The 20,283-nt window shown below is 39.3% G+C and overlaps 1 protein-coding gene across 2 annotated transcripts in view; it reads right to left on the bottom strand.

The window, feature by feature from the left end:
- Positions 1-4,319: 4,319 nt before the first annotated feature.
- The window catches only part of SLX4IP (SLX4 interacting protein), an 89,058-nt gene continuing 73,094 nt past the window's right edge, over positions 4,320-20,283 (bottom strand). The window contains exons 8-9 of one of the 2 annotated variants that reach the window (XM_032214733.1): positions 10,606-10,715; positions 4,320-6,793 (exon numbers count right to left, since the gene is read on the bottom strand). In XM_032214733.1, the coding sequence (XP_032070624.1) occupies positions 6,697-6,793; positions 10,606-10,715 (207 nt within the window). In that variant the 3' untranslated portion in view covers positions 4,320-6,696. The remainder of the gene's footprint in view (positions 6,794-10,605; positions 10,716-20,283) is intronic. The other variant, XM_032214734.1, reaches the window with a different exon arrangement.

Here is a 20,283-nt window from a genome sequence, read left to right as displayed (position 1 = left end):
AGAGAGAAATACAGTAGATAGGTAGGGAGACAGAGAGTAGATAGGTAGGTAGGTAGGGGGATAGAGAGAGAGAGAAATACAGTAGGGAGGGAGGGAGAGAGTGAGTGTGTAGGTAGGTAGATAGAGGGATAGAGAGAGAAATACAGAAGGTAGGGAGGGAGGGAGAGTCTATGTGGGTAGGTAGGTAGAGGGAGGGAGAGACAGAAATACAGTAGGTAAGTAGGGAGAGAGAGAGTAGGTAGGTAGAAGATGTTTCCAGGTGTATTTATCCATGTGGTGGGGAAGGAAATCGCTGACAAACCTTAAGACTTTGTTTCTGCTGGCACAGCACTTGATCAATGTAATTCTCATCAGTTAAAGAGCTTTTCCAAAAGGGAAAAAAAAAGTTTTTGCACTCTGCAAACCTCCAAAAAAGGCCCATTTTTGTGAAAACGGGCCCGTTTTTTTTCAAATAAAAGGCATGAATAGCCTTGGGGGAGGGGAGGCTTGCAGAGTGCTCCTGGGAAGGTGGGCTCCCCAAAAAGGAGCAAAAAATTGCCCGTTTTTCGCGGAAACAGGCCTGTTTTTTGTCAAAAAAATGCATGCATAGCCTTCTGGAGGCTTATAGAGTGCTGCTGGGGCCTAGTGGGGCAAAAAACGGTCCATTTTTTGCTCATTTCTGCCCTCCCCAGCCCCCAGGAGCTCTCTGAAAGCCTTCATAAGGCTATGCATGGCCATTTAGGTGAAGGGGGTGGGGCTTCGGGAGGCAAAAAATGCTGTATTCAATGTATAAGACGCACCCAGATTTTCAGCCTCTTTTTTGAGAAAAAAAGGTGTGTCTTATACTCGGAAAAATACCGTACCTTCACTATTGGTTTGCAAATGTGAGCATGCACACTTACCTCCGAGCATGCGCAGAGTGTCAAAAGGACCTTCCACACATGTGCAAAGCGTCAAAAAGAGGATGCGTTGACATCTGGGCGGGTGGGCGGAGCTTCTTGCCACCAGTGCAACCGGGTCACCCGAACCGGATGGAACCGGCTGAATTTCACCCCTGCTACAGATCCTTCCTTCAAAGGGTCGAATTAGCAGCTGTAACAAGTAGTGCTAATGAGAAAAGATGCTATCAGAGGTCACCTGTAAGGCATAATAGTTTTAAAAAATAAGTATATAAACCGTGAGGAGACAACATTTTATGTAATTGAACATTAAGACTCAAAGCTCATTTTTTGTGAATTCTTTTGTTTGAAAAAAAATTCACTTGTAATGGATACACACACACATACACACACACCAGTTTTTAGCCAATTCTCAAATTGAACTCTGCACATGCTCGGGCCTAGAATATGCAAGGGAATGAAGACTAGACAGAAACCTATCGATTTTGAAGAAGCTACATCATTTTATAAGAGGGAGGTTTTGGCAAAAGCAAAATGGATTTTAAATACAAAGCAGATGTGTTAAATTCATAAATCCTGCTGGCTTTTCCTTTTTTTTTAAAGAGGGGCCTGTATTGATCATATAGCTGGGTCCTCCTACTGGCATTCCTTTCGCCACTGTGGGAGCAGAGTGTTGATCTAACGGGACCTCTGACCTGACCCAGCGGGACTCTTCTGATGTTCTTGTGTTCCAGCAAGTTTTCTTCTCCCACACTGTTGACTGATTTTGCCAAGAGCAGCCCAGTAATATTCTGCAAAGATTTACCCCACCCCTCAGGCTCTTGAGAGATGTTTTTCTTTCCACACTAAATTTTGAAATGGCGTCTTCGTATGCAGACGGGTTCACCAGCATAACCAGGAGCAAAGTTTTCTCTGGACTCAGAGCAAAGAAACCCCCCACGACAGACTCCACAGCAAGTTGCTCAAATTGGGCCTCTGCCAAGATGGGGAAAGTCTTTCCAGAGAGCATTTAAAGGGACAAAAAAAAGAGAGATTCTAGTCCCTTCGGTTGATTGAAATAAATGAAATTACGGTTTGGGCATTTTCTGCAGCAATGGTGCCACCCTGCCTCAATTTACTTCTCTAATATGGAACACTCAACAACTTTTATAATTGATAATAGTTTAGATATCAACACTCTGGTAGGAATCAGGTAGCATACAAATGCTTGTATTAAAATAAATTGGTTTTATCACAGGCTAAGTCAGTGTTATAGGGACATTGCTGGCTCAATGGCTAAGATGCTGAACCTGTCAATCAGAAAGGTCGGCAGTTCAGCGGTTCAAATACTTAGCGCCGCATAAGAGTGACTTGTCCCAGTTACTTGTCCCAGCTTCTGCCAACCTAGCAGTTCGAAAGCATGTAAAAATGCAAGTAGAAAAATAGGGACCACCTTTGGTGGGAAAGTAGCAGCATTCCGTGCACCTTCGGCATTTAGTCGTGTCGGCCACATGACCACAGAGACGTCTTCGGACTGTGCTGGCTCTTTGGCTTTGAAACGGAGATGAGCACCGCCCCTAGAGTCAGGAACGACTAACACATCTGTGCGAGGGGAACTTTTACCTTAAGTCAGTGTACCTCTTCCATCAGTCATGCTAAAATGAATGGGACTGAATGGCAACCCCACTACTGGAAAATTGTGGGAAGGAATATGAAAGCTCCTGTATTTGTCAGCTGTATATTCTTGCAGAAAGAATAATTGAACTTGGCAACTCTCTTTCTGGAATATTTAATTTTGGATTCCTCAGGATGCTCCAGAAACAACAATATTATGCTATTGTTCTGAGATGTATCCCGTAACAATTCTTAATGTATAAAAGAGTGGCAAACAGCTGCTGAAAATGTTCTTAGAAAGTGTTTTTCTTCACACACTGCTCTTAATTTGCCAAGATTTAAGCCAGAATCAGTTTGGAATCAGAATTGCCTGCAAGCATACAGATTATATTTGCACTGGAACTCAAAGCTTTCTTGGCGCCAAACATCAGAAGGGGCTGACCTGCAACAAAATGGAGCTTTAGTTTTCTGGCAGACCCTTGTCTTGTAGAAACATCTGGACCACAGCATTCCATGATGATTACCCGTGCACACCCACTCATCTATGTTGTGGTTTCTAGATTGGATTTTTTTTTTTAATATTAAGTACCTTCACAGCTCTCCCCCACCCCAATCCACGGCTGATCTTATCCACTTAATTGCTCTTTTCCAATATACTTAGCTATGCAAGCCCACCTGCTGTATTACAACTTCTTTCTACCTAGACTTGTCCTAATGCTATGGAAGACTATTTATTGTATCATATGAGATCCCCAAACCTTTGACCTTCTTGGTATCACCTTGAAAAATGGTGGCCCAACAAGCCAGGATCTGGGTTTACCAACCCAAGAAGTGCTTGGAAGTATTACGATGTTTTGGATTAGATGTTAAAGCTTTGGAAGAAACCAAAGCATTCCCATGCTATTTCTCAATAAAGGGCCAAAATGTAGTTTTGTCTAACTGCATTGACTTGCCAGAAGATGAGATTACCCCAATACTCAGAAAGATGAAGAAGTAACACCAAGTGGCTTTATTGTTGTCATCTTCTCCTTCTTCACATTCAGTGTGTTTATAATTTCATTAATCACACATCAATATATTTGGATAAAAAACTATTATTCCACTACAATGAAACATGCTACACAGTTAGAAACAATAGCAAATTTTGTTTCTTACAATTATTTTTAAAACCTCCAGTAAAATTGGTAATATAAGTCAGGACAAGAATAGGTACCGTGAAGGAGATACGGAAAACCACGAGATTTTTTAAAAAGAACAAAGAAAAGGACTTTTGATTAATTCAGTTGTAAAGGAGAGATAGCACTAATGATAGGATCATTGGATGAAGCATCTGTATCTGATGTATTTGATGACCAAAGTAAGAAAACCAAATTTGTAAAAGTAGAATAGTGTATTCAATTGGTGGGATCTTGCAAACTTTTAGATACTTTCTTTCAGAATGATCACAAATCTTGCTAGATTAAGCAATCCATGCTCCAATGGATTGAAGAGATCCCAGAAAAATATACTGGTAGTTCATTTCTATGACAAATTTGTAGAACTGCTGATCCTTTCTGACAGCTAAGAATCAAGAGCTGAGTGCAATGGTGGTTTGCAAGCGGTACGCCCCGGTACGGGCCTACTGGTGCCTACCCGGAGCACCAGGTACCGTTCCGGTACGGTGCTCCGGAAGGCCCACCTGCCCTCCCATTGTCCTTACCTGTAATTGAACTCTTCTGCACATGGCGTGTATAGCGGCTGCGCGACGCTCCTCCAAGCAGCTGGAGTGTTGTGGAGGCTCGCAGAGGCGGCACTGGAGGGTAGGATGCATGTGCACGCTGCGCGTGCTGTGCATGTGTGAACGCATGCTGCGCACGTTCATGTGGTGGACGCTGGGCCCCATTGCACTGTACCGGTTGCAACGGGATCCGAAACTCACCAATGGCTGAGTGCTATGTTTCTGAATTTCTAATTGTTTCAGGCGATTTAGCTCTCAAAACAGCTTATCAACGTGTACCAATATATTTTAAATACAATCATTTGTTTTGTTGATTCGTTACTTTCTTAAACTTTATAATGCACATGTCTTTCAGTCTGATCAATGAAGGTGAAACATCTGCCAGAAAGTAGATTGAACTGTATCCTTGATAATATATTTAGGTTAGTAATGTACATGAAAGAGAGATCAGATATTTTCATTCTAGAAGGAAGTGCTTTTCTAAGTTCTGTTCACTCTCCCAGGTATAAATGGAAAGGGTTTAAACTACTTAAGAAATGAATACTGAAGCATTTCAGTTTTGCTTGCTCAAACATGCTAAGGCACATAAAATAAAACCAGTCAATGAATCTTGACAACTGCGGAGAATCTCTTAATGGGACAAAAGGAATTTTAAAATGGGTGGGAGGGACCTACAGTAAAGTTTATTTACTTTTTAAATAGTATCAATACTGTTTTAATTCAAATGCAAAGAAAACAAGATCTTCAATGTCATTGGATTGGATTTGTAACAGTTTATACTAGAACTTAAAAAGCATTAAATCATTGCATTGAAACAATTATGATTTTTTTTAAAGTATCGTTTTGACATTCATAGGATGATGTTATGTTTGCCTCACCAAAGAGGACAGTGAATTTCTAGATCAGAAATTCCACTACCCCTAAAATTCATTAATCTTGGGGCATTTGTTTTCTTTCTTTCATGCCTACTGTACAGGGCTGTTGGGACATTATATCGGGAAATAACGTTCTCCCACACTTCTTTAAGGAAGAGTAAAAAGAAATGTGTACATACAAACAATTATACATACAATATTATGCATACAAGGATGTTATGCATACCATTATATCCTGGCTTTGTAAGAAAGGATATTATTCCTGGGATCAATTATCCTAGACAATGAGCTCTGTAACTATTAAGGTGCTAAGCCTGCTTTAAGCAATCCTGATGCAGTTTAATTTCCTCATCAACATTTCTTGCAACAGGAAAAATGAGGCAATGGATCAGCAAAGCTGATAACCTCAAATGGACCATAGTTAGAAAAAGGCCATTTATGTTGATTTGAGGCAGAAATGGTTTGATTCTTTAATCTTTGACTCACAGGCTCTCCTTCCAATATGTGCCTTGTGAAAATCTGTTCACTTAAGCATATGCCACCATTTCTTCAAAATAATTTTTAAAAAGTGATTTATCAGACAAGAAGCCAAAAAAAAAAAAAAATGTGCAAAAACACATTTCACAGAAGGAAAATATTTATTTCCCATTATACTATTAAATAAAAACAGGACTATGAAGAGCTAAGCAGACAAAGGACCATAAAACAGATTTCTATCATTCTGATGGAGAAACTTCAAGTCAGTCCACTTATAGGCCAAGGAAAGAGAACTAAGAATGGTTTCCTATGATTCAAGCTATGGAGCTATCCTTGAGTGACATGCGTCCTGAATTCTGTTTATTTCAGTGTCCCTAAAAAATTCAGACTACTTAATTGGTTCAGGAATTGTTTTTAAATCTTGAGCAAAGTCTAGTTGTTACATATGACACATGTAAAAGGGATAAGGTAGAGGAAGGCAGTGTGTTTCTTGCCTTATCTTTTAGGTTTTACCTTTTTTCTTTCACCCTGTTTTTAGATCTCTCCCTCTCTCTCAACTCTTTCTCTTCTGACCTGGCAGAGGAGTGAAACATTAAGGACTATTTGGTGACTGTGGTTTGATTGGGTCTGTCTGCACGACGTTGTAGCACTTCTTGTAAAACCAGTCTTGGGGGAAGTTTTTTCTTTAAGTCAGCAATTCTCCATCAGACGTGAATCCTGCCAAGCCTCATTTGGATCACGATGTGGGATTTAGTGGGGGCTTCTCCAGAACAGGGTTCTGAAACACCATTAGGACTCTTGCATCTGGGAACCGGGTGATCCTGGCCTTGGGGACATTTTTCTTCCTCCTGCTCCTGCCTGCTCAGCGCGCTATTTCAGTTCTTTCAGTCACCCTTTGACTTCGGTTTGGATGTGGCAGTGCTGACTCATAGCACCGCTGAGGGTTCCTGCAGAGAAGTCATGTCTAACCACTCCACAAATGAAGTTTTTGCTGGCTGTTAGCGTTGCTTGGCTGTCTCCAGTCCGCATCATTGCCCATTCTGAAACAGGAAGTCCCAAGCTGCTCTCAGCTGTATTTATGCAATCTTTTGATTGTGCTTTACGCCTACATTTTCAGTTCAGGCTGGAGCATCAAACTGGTTGAAATGCATTCTTCCTACTCCGTGTCTGAATCTGGTGAGCCAAGATATACTTTCGTGGTGGCCATCCTGGGCTGAGGTTTCTTCTTGTTAGCATGTGTCGCCCTCTTCATTCTAAATAATAATAAAATAATAATAATTAAAACCATTTTATTTTCATAATGCAGATGTCTTAACACTTCATTGTTTCTAGACATTTGGAGAACCTCCACTACAGGAAACGTTAAAATGATCTTGATGACTTTTCCCCATTATTCATCAGATTAAGAGATATCCATCTGCCCCTGAGGGAAGTGATATTTAGTAAAACAATGAGCTCCATAGGAGTTAAAATTTAAATCCACAGGACAGATTGATATTCCATGCAGATGTTATAACCCACAATGTAGGTCATCTTGAAATGCTTCCCTTAAGCGATGGCTTCCAACAAAGCAAGATGTGCAAACATTCAGAAAGGAAACTTGCCTTCAATTTAGTGGGGTGGGTTCTTTTTTCAACACCTTGATACTCTAGGGTATTTAGCATTCCATTCTCACGAACACGGCATTTATCGAATTACAAAAGTTATGTGCCTTATGATGCCTCGATTTTATATTAGAGATGTATGTATCTATTTACAAATTCAACATGCTTCTTCCAGCTACAAGGCTAGCAGAGGTTAAAACATAACAACATTGTTGTCATAACACAGGACATCTGCAATAGCTCTTTGAAGATTGCTTGCATAGCCAATATGCCACCTCCTGATTTGGGGCAGTCCTATCCTATATAGCAATAGCAATAACATTTAGACTTACAGCACTTTACAGCTCTCTCGAGTCAGCATATTGCCACCAACAGTCTGAGTCCTCATTTTACCCACCTCAGAAGAATTAAGGGCTGAGTCAACCTTGAGATATGGTAAGATATGAACTGCCAAATTGCAGGCAGCCAGCAGTAGCAGCCTGCAGTACTGCACTCTAACCACTGTACCACCATGGCTCATATATATATATATATATAAATTTCATAAAGCCTGGTTCTCTTTGTTCCTGTGAAGTGCTCAGCACACAGAGCCTATAGGCACATCAAGCCCAGTTCAAAACAAATTTCTGAAGACTTCTATAAAAAAGTATAAATGCTTAAGAGTATAGAAAAAAAATAGAAAAGCTATTTCTAAAAGTCTGGGTCTCCATTGCTCTATACTATATTTGGAAGCAAAGTCTTGAGCTGGAGAAGATTAGATACAATATCTTGGATTAAGATTAAATACACTCTTTCCAAGAGTGGTCACTGGGTCAAAACCCTTGCAAGAATGTAGGCTTAAATTGTCTACAATATCACAGTAAATCCCAGAAGAACACGATGGATCTGTTGATCTCCCTGGCCCTAGGTAACTTCAGTCATCATGACGCTACCATCAGAAAAGCGGTGGTGAAGTTCAAGGAAGTTCAAATGGAGTTCAAGGAAGAACAGCTGAAAAAAAGCCATTGATTGCTCCTAAAATGAACCCTTCATTTTAGGAGCATTTCAAGTTTATTAAAAAGCACCTGGATAATCATTTATAGGAATATTCTATGGAAAGATGAGTCAAAGGTAGAACTTGGGGCCTAAATGGTTGTTAACATTAGAAATTTCCTAAATGCTACTAAGTTGAAGCCTTTTGTCCTGGCGGAATAGGCTAAGTTTCTTACACAGCAATATAAGAGTGTGATTGTACGTTTTGTGATCAGTTACTGAATCTAAAGGCTACACCTTTTCCCAATGACTCACTGCTTATTGGATAACTTGAATGAATGAAACAAGCATCTGGTTTGCTGTGATTTGCTCAACTCCATCAGAAACACTCATAAGAAACAATCAGTGACACAAACTTTAAAAAAAAAATCAGAAAATTGAGATGCTGAGTGTTTATTCAGGGAGCAGCAGTAGAAAAAGAAAACTCTTAAGCAATATGAAGTTAAATAGCACCATCTGTTACACACAACTGAACTTTAAGCAGCCTAAGTGTTAACCGCAGGCACAGCCAAATAGCACTTTGGAATTGTGAGATTAGCTTTCCCAGAAATGAAAAAGTCAATAATTGAAACTGAAGTTTAAATCATTTTAATGTTTTTTTGCTACAAAGATCAACACCGAAGTCTTGAAGTTCGTCAAAGATTAAAGAATTTATCACAGAACATTTCTAATTAACGAAAGCTTATGTCATAATAAATTAGTTATTTCTAAGCTACAGCAAAAAGAACATGGCTCCAAGCTTCAGAAAATTTTATTTTGAGTCAAGATATATTGAAATAGAAGGACTATGCATAGTCTTTTCTTCAGCCTAAAGGATCCTCATCTATTTCCAAACTATCAAAGGACCCCATTTTATTTTATAAAATTATTTCTACAGCTCTTATCATTCAAGTTACATCGCATCTTTCCATCTAAGCAGGATAATCAAGACAGCTTACAACATTCTAACAATAACACTAGAAAATAAGGAAAAATAAATTAAGAGTTACTCAAAAACAGAGTTGCTGCAACACCTCTAATCATTTTTTTTAAAAGTTCAAAAGCTGTGCATTTCTTATCTCTAGTTCTAACAATAGAAAGTTGAGGGGCTAAGCATAACTCATGGAGGAATGCATTCCTTAGTTTACAAGCAATATTGGAGAAAGCTCACTTCTGCCTATGTGGGCCTTGAACAGCAGAGACAATTTAAACAGGGTTCTCCTCAGTATTTTAAATGTCCAGGTAAGTCCGTGGAATTAGATAATTAAAGGGCAAGTTCAGAGTGGATATGGACTCCTGAGTCACTAGAGGATTGGTAGTATCAGCCTGGCTGATGGAATCCACAGCAGATGAAGATTCAGATAATAAGACCATCTCAATAGCCTAAAGATTGGAAAGGATAAAGACAATCAGACTGCCAACAGTAAAAATACTTCTATAGGAAGAATAAGTTTCTATCTCCCTCCTCGCCATATTCGAGTCTGTGTGCTTGGACATGTTGTCTTTTTTTCAACAGTTAGAGGTTTTTCTACTTTGATTTCTAAGAATAATAGATATTGTTATAGCACAACAATTATTTTAAGTTTCTCATTTTAATCTACAGCTCTGGCATTTCCTAATGGCCTCCCATCCAAATACTAACCATGTTTGAGACTGCTTAAGTTTTTGAGATCAAACAAGGTTGGATAGATGCTACCATCTAGCTGGACCAAAGAATAAATCTTCCTTTATAAAAGAAGAGTGCCAATTTTCTTATATCTTGGAAAATATTGATGTGTGTGATGGAGTCTACATTTAATCAAATCAGTCCTTTAGAAATAAGCACAATATATTGGAACCTACAAAAATAAAATAGGAAGATTTTTTTAAAAAAAAAATAGATTCCCTATTATTACTACCATCTCTGTGCTTACTTACAATTAACTGGCATGTGGAAAGAGAAATTAGGGCATGGGATAGTGGTGGAATTAGCCGTTAATATGAATATAATTTGCCTTTAGAACCTATAACAATTGTTTCAGACAAGATTAAAAACTTGCTTCCCTCTATTCTTCCAACAGCTATTGAAAGAAAAGGGTTAAGTTGGACTCATTGGATCTCAGTTCCCTTTTTCTTAAAATAATGGTTTTAATTAGATCTATCTTTTACCCAACAAAATTAAATGCTTTTTTTAAAAATATAAAGTCAATTTAGCACGATTGGGAATACCAAAGCACAGGCTTCTTTTTTTTCTGAGATCAATTCTCTCCCTCAACTTCCATTATAATTTAATTTTGCTGCTGGTTCCAGCCAATCGTTATTTTTAGAAAGTTGATTTTATTCAATGTTAACTTTACCCCCACATATTCATGGAGTGAAGGAGACAGATGCTTTGACATTATTAAATTTTGTATTCACATCTTGGTTATATAAAAAGTGCGTGCTGTGGGGCGTGTGGGAAGAGGACTTACAACTTTTTTAGATTGTCTTGTTTTTCCTGTTGAGTCAGGGAAATCTGGCATTTTCTATCTTCAGCTGAACCTTGAAAATATTCAGACACCTTGGTGAATAGGTTCTCCTCCTATCAAAAAAAAACCCAAAACCCCAATACCAATGTTTTAAATATAAATCCATTATTTTAGTTTACTTAATTCAAATGTTACACAATACCGGTGCTCTTCATTATAGTTTCAAATGCCAATAAGCCAAATCTGAAGAGAAACACGCTTGATTCTGTGAAAGGCTTTCTGCACCACTAGCAATACTCTTTGGCTGTACATTTTTTCAGCTATTAAACTGAACCACAAATAAATATGGTCCATAAACCTGACTCCAGCCATACTAAGAAATCATTGGGAAATACTTGGGGCCTACATAGGTCAAATTATTACTTTTATCCAAAGTCCGTAAAACAGTCAGCAGCATACACCATCAATTATTTTTAAAGAAATAGGATGGCGTGGTAAATGACTCTCTTAATATTCCCATTAACAACTATGTGATGTTGTAAGATGATGTTATCTCCAGATTCATATTTCATGCTACTATTGACTAAATAGTAGAAAAAATACATCCAGAGGTAATGCACCAGAGGTGGTATTCAGCAGGTTCTGACCAGTTCTGAAGAATCGGTAGTGGAAATTTTGAGTAGTTCGGAGAACCGGTAAATACCACCTCTGATTGGCCCCACCCCCATCTATTTGCTGCCTCCCGAGTCCCAGCTGATTGGGGGAAATGGGGATTTCCCCTGCCACGCCCACCAAGCCACGCCTACAGAACCGGTAGTAATTTTTTAAAATCCCACCACTGTATTGCACCCATGATTTTATGCCAGAAGTTTTCCACTTGCATTTCTACCTTTAAATATCACATATATTATATGGTTGTGAAAACATCATTAACCACTATACACACTCTCTATACACACATCTGGTACACGCATATCAGGGGAACCAAATATGGCCAATGCCAAGTGGCCCATATTCACCCCTCGCTTGTGGATGGTAATTGCCCAAGATGAGATTTCAATGACGCTCAATACCATGATTAATGCATGTAAACTAAAACCAGATCATGAGGATAATCCACGAGGGTTAAGGGATTCCATCTTAACTACAATTTAATCTATGGTTTGGGGTTTTAAACCTCATCCTAAACCTAATCATACCATGCCAAAGAATAGCGTGTCAGCCAGGTAAATCTATCTCTGCATCTGAAGTACACAAGTACATAAATACCAATGTTTTTTACATTTCATTGAGGAGAAGCAAGATAGGTTGCCATTAATGCATTTTCTGACCTTCTGGTTTCTGTTTATATGCTCTACTATTCTATTAGTTACAACCTGGCACTGCACTAGCCTAGCCACTCACCATCTCTGAGCACTTCAAGATCATTCTCTTAGCCCGATATTCTCATGCTTGAACTAAGAGGGAGGCAGCGAGCAAAGCAATGCACAATATGATCAACTGGATGCATTTTTAAAGAACTCAACACAAAAGCAAACATGCCACCTGTGGTGACAGGTGATAGAAATGCAACAAACAGGTTTGCAGGTATCACACCAAGAGCACATTCAGCAGTTCTTACGCGGATCATGGTTCCTCAGATCTGAATAACTACCCAAGCATAACTAAGTCTGTACAACTGGAAGTAGAAGTCCGAGAATGGCCTTAATTTTTTCATCAAACTTTAATTGTGATATAAAGGTAAAGGTTCCCCTCGCACATATGTGCTAGTCATTCCGTACTCTAGGGGGCGGTGCTTATCTCCTTTTCAAAGCTGAAGAGCCAGCGCTGTCCGAAGACACCTCCGTGGTCTTGTGGCCGGCATGACTAAACGCCGAAGGCGCATGGAACGCGGTTCCACCACAAATCCGTGAAGCCCTTATCCGCGGAGACATAAGCGCGAAGACTAATTCGCGCCGTTCGAAGCGCTAAGGAAAAACGTGACCCTACCGCGATGACATAATCGCGGAGGGCAAATCCGCGCATTCCCAAGCACTCAGTACCCTAAACCTAACCCTAAATCTAACCCTAACCCTAAAACAAACCCCTAAACCTAATCCTAACCCTTACCTTAATTGAAATCGGCTTTCTGCCACGGCGCCGTTTTAAAGCGCCCTTCTGTTGCTGCGCTATTGTCGCGGCGGTGATGACGCGTGATGATGACGTCGCGGCTTTAGCGACGCGCTTATGTCTCCACGGATAAGGGCTTCGTGGTTTTGTCGTGCCACGTGGAACGCTGTTACCTTCCCACCAGAGGTGGTCCCTGTTTTTCTACTTGGGTTTTTACATGCTTTTGAACTTCCAAGTTGGCAGAAGCTGGGACAAGTAACAAGAGTTCACTCTGTTACGCGGCGCTAGGTATTCGAACTGCCGAACTGCCAACCTTTCTGATCGACAAGCTCAGCATCCTAGCCATTGAGCCACCGCATGATATACAGTATGGCCAACCCACTTTTGAAACTTATGACCTATTGGTGTGGCTTTCACCAAGACAGTTAACCCATAACTGAAATATATTACTTAAAACTTAACAAGTCATAACAAGTGGAAAACACCTGGGTGCCACATGGGTGGTGGGTTTTTTTTCTCGTTTTTTGTTTTGGGATTATGATTTTAATGCAATTTTAGAGAGGGTTCTGAATTTGACTGCAATGATTGTAGAGGCAGGAGACAATGTTTAATCTTTTTTCACGTAATCCATGAATATGTTCCTTCTCTCAATATGTTTTTTCCACTCGGAAAGAATGGGGCGGGGGTTGTATCCGAATTTTTTAAAAAAACCTCAGGATTTATTTTGCCCATAAATTAACCCTACAGGAAAGGGATGACGTATCTATCTTCCCCTGGTGTTCCATTCAAAGTTTAGAGAAGGCTTCTCTCACAAGGAAAACTCTGTTGGGATATTTCCTGTGTCTCTCCCACGGTCCTAGTAGCATGACTAAGACTCTTCAAGGACACTTGATAAAGCTTATAATTTCACCTGCTGCCTCCATCTGCTTTGAAATTAATTGTTTGTGGCTGAAACTGGCTGTGTTAAGGAAAACAACTGCCCCCTTTTTCAAAAAGTGGCCAAAAGGAGTTAATGTTTTGCAAAACAACAGAAAAACAAATTTCTATGTGAAACACTTCCCAACATGTCCTGCAAGTACAGTAGATTTTCCCCTTGGAGCCACACCCCGCCTGTGTTATATTTTGAGAACTGAACAATTGATGTAAGGAATGTGAGTCATTCTCTGAATGACACTGTGAGAACTAAAGAGTCTCGTTTTTTTTTAAAGAGGGATATAAATTGACTGAAAAATAGAATGATTCCGTAATAAAGGCGACAATTAAGCAGAATAGACATTTCATATAATACCCATTATGGTATTAACAATGATATTTTCATAATATAACTGGGAGATCAGGGAGGCAGAGAGGCAGAGAGGAATGGTTACAGAGTTAAGGGGATTTGTTTTGAGAATACAGTTGCTTATTTCCTGTGGGAATGACATCGCTTGCAAAAAAGAAAGAAAATATTACACGAGTTCTTATCCTGCTGAGTAAACCCAAATTCTTTTACTTATCTAAACTCTCTCTCTCTCTCTCTCTCTCTCACACACACACACACACACACACATATAAAAAAGGCTTATAATCATTATATGAACCATTAACCTGGTATAGAAAAAAAAATAGAAAAACGGATTATTAATGATTGGGAAGAGTAAGGTTGTAAAGGACGTGATCGACACTGAGCTTGTCGATCAGAAAGGTCAGCAGTTTGAATCCCTAGTGCCGCATAATGGAGTGAGCTCCTGTTACTTGTCCCAGTTTCTGCCAACCTAGCAGTTCTACTTGTAAAAGTTCTACATGTAAAAAATGCAAGTAGAAAAATAGGGACCACCTTTGGTGGGAAGGTAACAGCGTTCCGTGCGGCGTTTAGTCATGCCGTCCACATGACCACAGAGAAGTCTTTGGGCAGCGCTGGCTCTTCGGCTTTGAAATGGAGATGAACACTGCGCCCTAAAGTCGGGAACGATTAGCACATAGGTGCAAGGGGAACCTTTACCTTATCTACTTTACCCTTTTAGTAGATGATCTATGCATAAAGGTAGATTAAGAACATGTGATCCTAATAGTTCTGGATTTCTCAGTGACCAATATAGCATTCTAGATCATTTGGCTGACTTGGGGTTGAGAGGCACTGAGTATTGAACAGAAAAGCAGGGAGAATATCCCATGGATAGAATAAGAAGAATAGAATAGAATAGGAATAAAAACTGTGTCTCTTTGAATGTACACTAATAAGCATACATTAAAGTGAAATGTTATTGCATACAGCTCTCAAGTCACCACCTCCAATATACATTACATAATAGAATAAATAAATAGATACATAGATACATAGATACAGATAAATGCAGAGTTTACTTCGGATGTATACCTGTACATGGTGAGTTTACCAGACGGATGGCATAGGGAACAAAGCTGTTACAAAATCTAGAAATCCTGCTAGAAATACTTTGAAACCTCCTCCCGGAGGGGAGCAACAGAAACAGGCCATAAAGTGGATGTATGGGGTCTCTAACAATGCATTGAGCTTTAAGACACATAGTGCTTAGAAGCAGCATCCTGAATACCAGGAAAGTGAACTTCCTACGATCTCACCAGTCCTTACCACTCATAATTATATCCTAAGTATTTCCCTGATCAGTTCTTCCATCTTACCATACAATTAGAGATATTATGGTCAATCAAAGAAAAGAAGGGTGTTTCCAGAAAATTAGTTTATAATTCAAGGAATATATTTGTTTCTCAAATAAATGAAACTGGGAAGCATACTATAACGCAGCAATCATGACATGGGTGAAAGATTGGGTGATGTTGAATAGAAGGCGCCTATTGGCTATAGAGGGACATGACCTCCCCCAGGGATGGCATGCCTCCCGCTGGCAAGAAAGAGACACCCCCCATAGATACTTCATGGGACATTATATTCGGAAGATTTTGATGGGGGTCTGGGAAAAAATGAGGAAAAAATATTATCTTAGGGTTCCGTGTTGGTTGGCACCATTAGAGGCCTTAACGCATCCGAGTTTATTTAATTGGACAAGAAACATAACATATAAAGATATCATGACAGAAGATGGCAACATGAAAACAAAAATGGAATTAGAGCAACAGGGCAGAAATTTGGAATGGTGGGAATATTTACAGGTTAGAAACAGGTTTAAAAGTGATAAGGCACGTTTCGGGATCTACCCAAACCCTCAGGGGCTAGATAAGATCTTGTTTGGTGGAGACAAGAAAATGTTATCGAAGATCTACCAATTTTTGACCTGCCAAGATACTAATGAAGAGATGGACAAAAGCCTTCTAATAGTATGGGAGAGAAACCTAGGTTATGAAATTGAAATGGGCAAATGGTGGGATCTATGGAGTAAGACCATTAAACTTACAACATCTACTGCATTCAAAGAAAACATATACAAGATGGTTTATAGGTGGCACTTCCCCCCAATGAGGTTAGCCAAGATGTTTCCTGGGTTATCTCCATTGTGTTGGAAATGTGGAAGAAAGGATGGCACATTCTACTATATTTGGTGGTCCTGTACTGAGGCCACGAAATATTGGAAAAGGATTAAAAAATGGTTAAAAGAGGTTACCGGGGCAAACACTGAATGGAGACCTGAGAACCTGTTACTAAGCATCAAACTAGATAACATAAGCAGTTCAATATGGCATTTGAGCCTGCATATAATTGTGGCCGCAAGAATAACCTATGCACAATTTTGGAAATCCACCACTATACCGTCGGAAGATGCTATAATTAAAAAGATCTACGAATGTGCAGAAATGGACAGAATGACGGGTTGGCTGAGGGACAAAGGAGAAACAGAACATTATCTTAGCTGGAACCTATGGTATATGTGGGCGACTAGGAGAACAGCAGGGACTTAAAATGGGGAAAGTTAACATAGGTACCGTAATAGATCCCTGAATCTTGCAATGAGAAGATGTGGCTTAGAGACCTAATAATGAGGAAAGAAAGAAAAAATTGGGCTGTGAATGACTGTCACCGTGGGGGGGGGGAGGGGGGTTGTATGTTTAAAACGGCATTTGTATCTGTATGTTTTACTTTATATTGTTATGTATGATTTGTCTTGCTTATGTCGTTGTATTTATGTCGCTGTATTTTTCTTCCTGTTTTTTAAAGGTAATAATGTTTAATAAAAATTATATTTAAAAACAAACAAACAAATAAATGAAACTTAAAATGCACCACTTCCTCAAATCAGAACAAAAATATTCATGTTCCTCCCCATTTTTTTCAGTGTTTCCTTCAATTCGGAGAATCCCATATAGAAAGCTGTAGCACAATTGTCACAGATGCTGATCGCAAAGGGCCAATCACTTTACTGATGACAAACGACATCTACCCACTGCTTACACTACACTGTTTCCAACATAACCATGTCATCTAGAGGTTCACATGGCCTTCAAAGAGAACCATCTGATTAATCTCAAAAGTGCCAAAACCTCTTCTTGTTCTCAGAATCTTGCACTCACCTCTTGGCGTTACTTGCCAAATTTTTGCTGACAAGCTATAGCTATACTGCAAAATATAAGATGTATTTCAGATCTCAGAGCTACCTGTTCTGACCTAGGCTTCCCAAGAGCATTAACTCCTAGTCCCGACAAAAACCCTTTTCGTTAATTTACTGTGAATTCTGTTCATTCACATCAAGCAGTCTTTCAAGGGAGGATTTACAGTCACAGACCTTATCTGGTGTAGAGAGCTACCAGGCTAATATCTGCAAAACTTGGCAAGGAGTCTCGGAGTGTTGTAAACTAATTAAGCAAAATAATTGTCTCCTGCAAACTCCACTCCACTCCCCTTTCACTTTTCTTTTATTTCCTCTGGGAGGGGCCATTCATCGTCCACCTCTGGCCTTATTCACAAGTCAGCCCCTGTTCTTTAGCTGTTGCCTTCATCTGGCAACTCTGTGCATGCGTACACTGGGAACAGGCTCCAGCTGTTCATCTGCCTCACTGATGCCTGACTCTGAAGGCAGCTGATAACTTGCATATGGCTCTGGCCCCCTATCTGCCTTTGACACAGAGACTTCATCAGAGCCTTCTCCAGACTCCAGGACTGACCCATGTTCCTCCCCAACCTCCTCACTGACCGGACCTGCTGCCAGCTCTGCTGGTCGCTGGCAGGCCACAACACTAGCAAACTCATGCCACTCCTTTTCCATTAGACTGAACTTTATTTTCCCTTCCCTGGAATAGATTCATTGGCAGGCAGAAAGAGAACTGTGTGTTTGGTGAATGCTTATTTTGAAATAGTTTGAAATTCTAAGAAGAATTACCTTGGTTGGGCTTGCATTTCTTAAGCAAGGAGCATCTTGAGAATTCAATAAGTGGACAATGGATTCTGTCTTTTTGTGTCCATTTGCATATATCTGTGTTTGTCCCCAACACACATGCTGGGTTTGAAGTTAGCATAACATTTTGGGGAGCAGAACAAAAGAAAAGGGGGGGGGTTGCACAAGCATGCATCTGCTTTCATAATGGTTGATGGAGCTTTATTGCTCTTTCTGCATATTCTATAAAAATCTTTCACTGGAACAAGGCACACACAAAGAACCTCTGAGCTTAAAAAATACAGAACATTTACCACAGAGGTTAAAAGGTAAAAAAAGAACTGGATCTTGGTAAAGAAAGAGTAAGTCTAAGAAAAAGCTTATCTGGAAACCTACAAAGGTGGTCTAAACCATAAGTGCATCAGATATCAGAATATAATTTCAATAGACAATATTTACATCAACATGTTGGCTGAGGGATTCTGGGAGTTGCGGTCCACACATCTTCAAGTTGGCAAGGTTGAGAAATGCTGATTTACACAATGTGATTATGCTGTTAGGATGATGCATATGCCATCATCGTTTTGGTTGACCATTCACCCAATTTAAAGAGATCCTTCTGGAGCTTTTCACAATTTGATTCAATAAAATTGGGGTGCAGGCTCCTGTTAAAGCAGGGTGTCAAACTCGATTTCATTGAGGGCCGCAGCAGGATTGTGTTTCAACTTGGGAGGCCGGGGAGAGGGGGCAGGGGTAGCTTGACGTTACGCATCGAGAATCCATTTTCGACCACGATGGCCCGGTCTCCTGCAGCCTTCTGCCAGCAAAAGTGGAGCTCGAGGAGGCTGTGCAAGGCCCATCCGGACTCCATTTTCGGCCGCGATGACCTCCTGCATTCCCTGCTGTGGGCCTTGAGTTTGACACCACTATGCTAAAGGAATCATGAAACATTCATCCTACTGCTTTCCATCTCAAATATTTTGTTTAGAAATTTAACCAGCAAATATGTACACACTGAAATGTAAGAAGTCGGTTTTTAAAAATGGTTTGTCACAAAAGTTATATTGGCTGGGTTCCCAGACTGTGTTCTCCCTCCCACTGCCTCTTTGCCTATATGCCACCCAATCCTTGTGATCTTTCTTATTTGGCATAGATAGTTTCATGTTATAACAAGACTGGGACCATTCGTTTCAGAACCATCTAAATCTTAATTCTGTAGCAATTAAGTTAGATCTTAGAGCAATATGGTTTTAAGAGGTATCAGAATGTTCCACATGCTGTCCTACAGTCCTTTGTTATAAGGACTTGTTATAAACATTGTTATTTTTAAACTATAATTCAAAATAGAACAGCCTGTTTGTTAATTTAATTATGGTAACATTAATAATAACTGTTGTGACTTCAAAGGTCAAGAGTACTTATTCTCTTTTAACATTCGATTTTTAACAAGACATCTTTATAGTTCCAATAAATTACTGTAGAACTTTAAAATTGGATAATCCGTATATAGTTGAAAATTGTTTCTCTGTGTTTTGTTTCTCAGTTATATATTTATGCATTGATATTGAACCCTTGTGGAATTGTTCTTTCTTTATGGTTTGACAGTTTGTTTTGTTGATATTTTTATTAGTTAAGTAATAAGAAGTTGTTTTCCTATTTCTTAATTGTGTTTCATAGTGTTCAATTATTTAAATACACTGGAACATGAAAAAATATGAATGTCTCCAGTTTTTTTGATACCTTGTACAAATATTTATTTTATTTTTTTATTTTTTGTGTTTGCAGCACTTTTGAGGATCACTACTGTTTGAAATATATTGGGTTTTGAGTTATTTTTCTCTCTTGAGTATTAGAGATCCCATTAATTTTGTGCTATCCATCAATTTAATACATGCAATATTCTCTTCATCTTTCACCCCAACTTATTAATAAGATATTGAAGGGGAGAGTACCTAGAATCCTGCATCACCTTTCTCTAATTCAATGGAGAATAATTCGTATTCAATTCACGTTTCTTTATGCCATCAAGCCCATACTCAATTAACTTGTTAATCAGCATATCATGGCATATTTTGTGAAAAGATTTGCTTGACATCAAGACTTATTATTCCTATAGCATTTCCATAATCTATTTACGTTGTCTAATTTAAAAAAATGAGATCAGGTTAGCCTGTCAAGAATCATTCTTGATAGATCTCAGCTAACATCTGGTAACAAGACACATTATTAACCAAGTCCTTACAAATTGATTTATTTAGCATCTGCTCTCAAATCTTTCCAGATACTGTAT

This window comes from Thamnophis elegans, chromosome 3, assembly GCF_009769535.1.
Source record: "Thamnophis elegans isolate rThaEle1 chromosome 3, rThaEle1.pri, whole genome shotgun sequence".
Classification (NCBI taxonomy): domain Eukaryota; kingdom Metazoa; phylum Chordata; class Lepidosauria; order Squamata; family Colubridae; genus Thamnophis; species Thamnophis elegans.
This window is presented reverse-complemented; position numbering and strand designations above follow the sequence as displayed.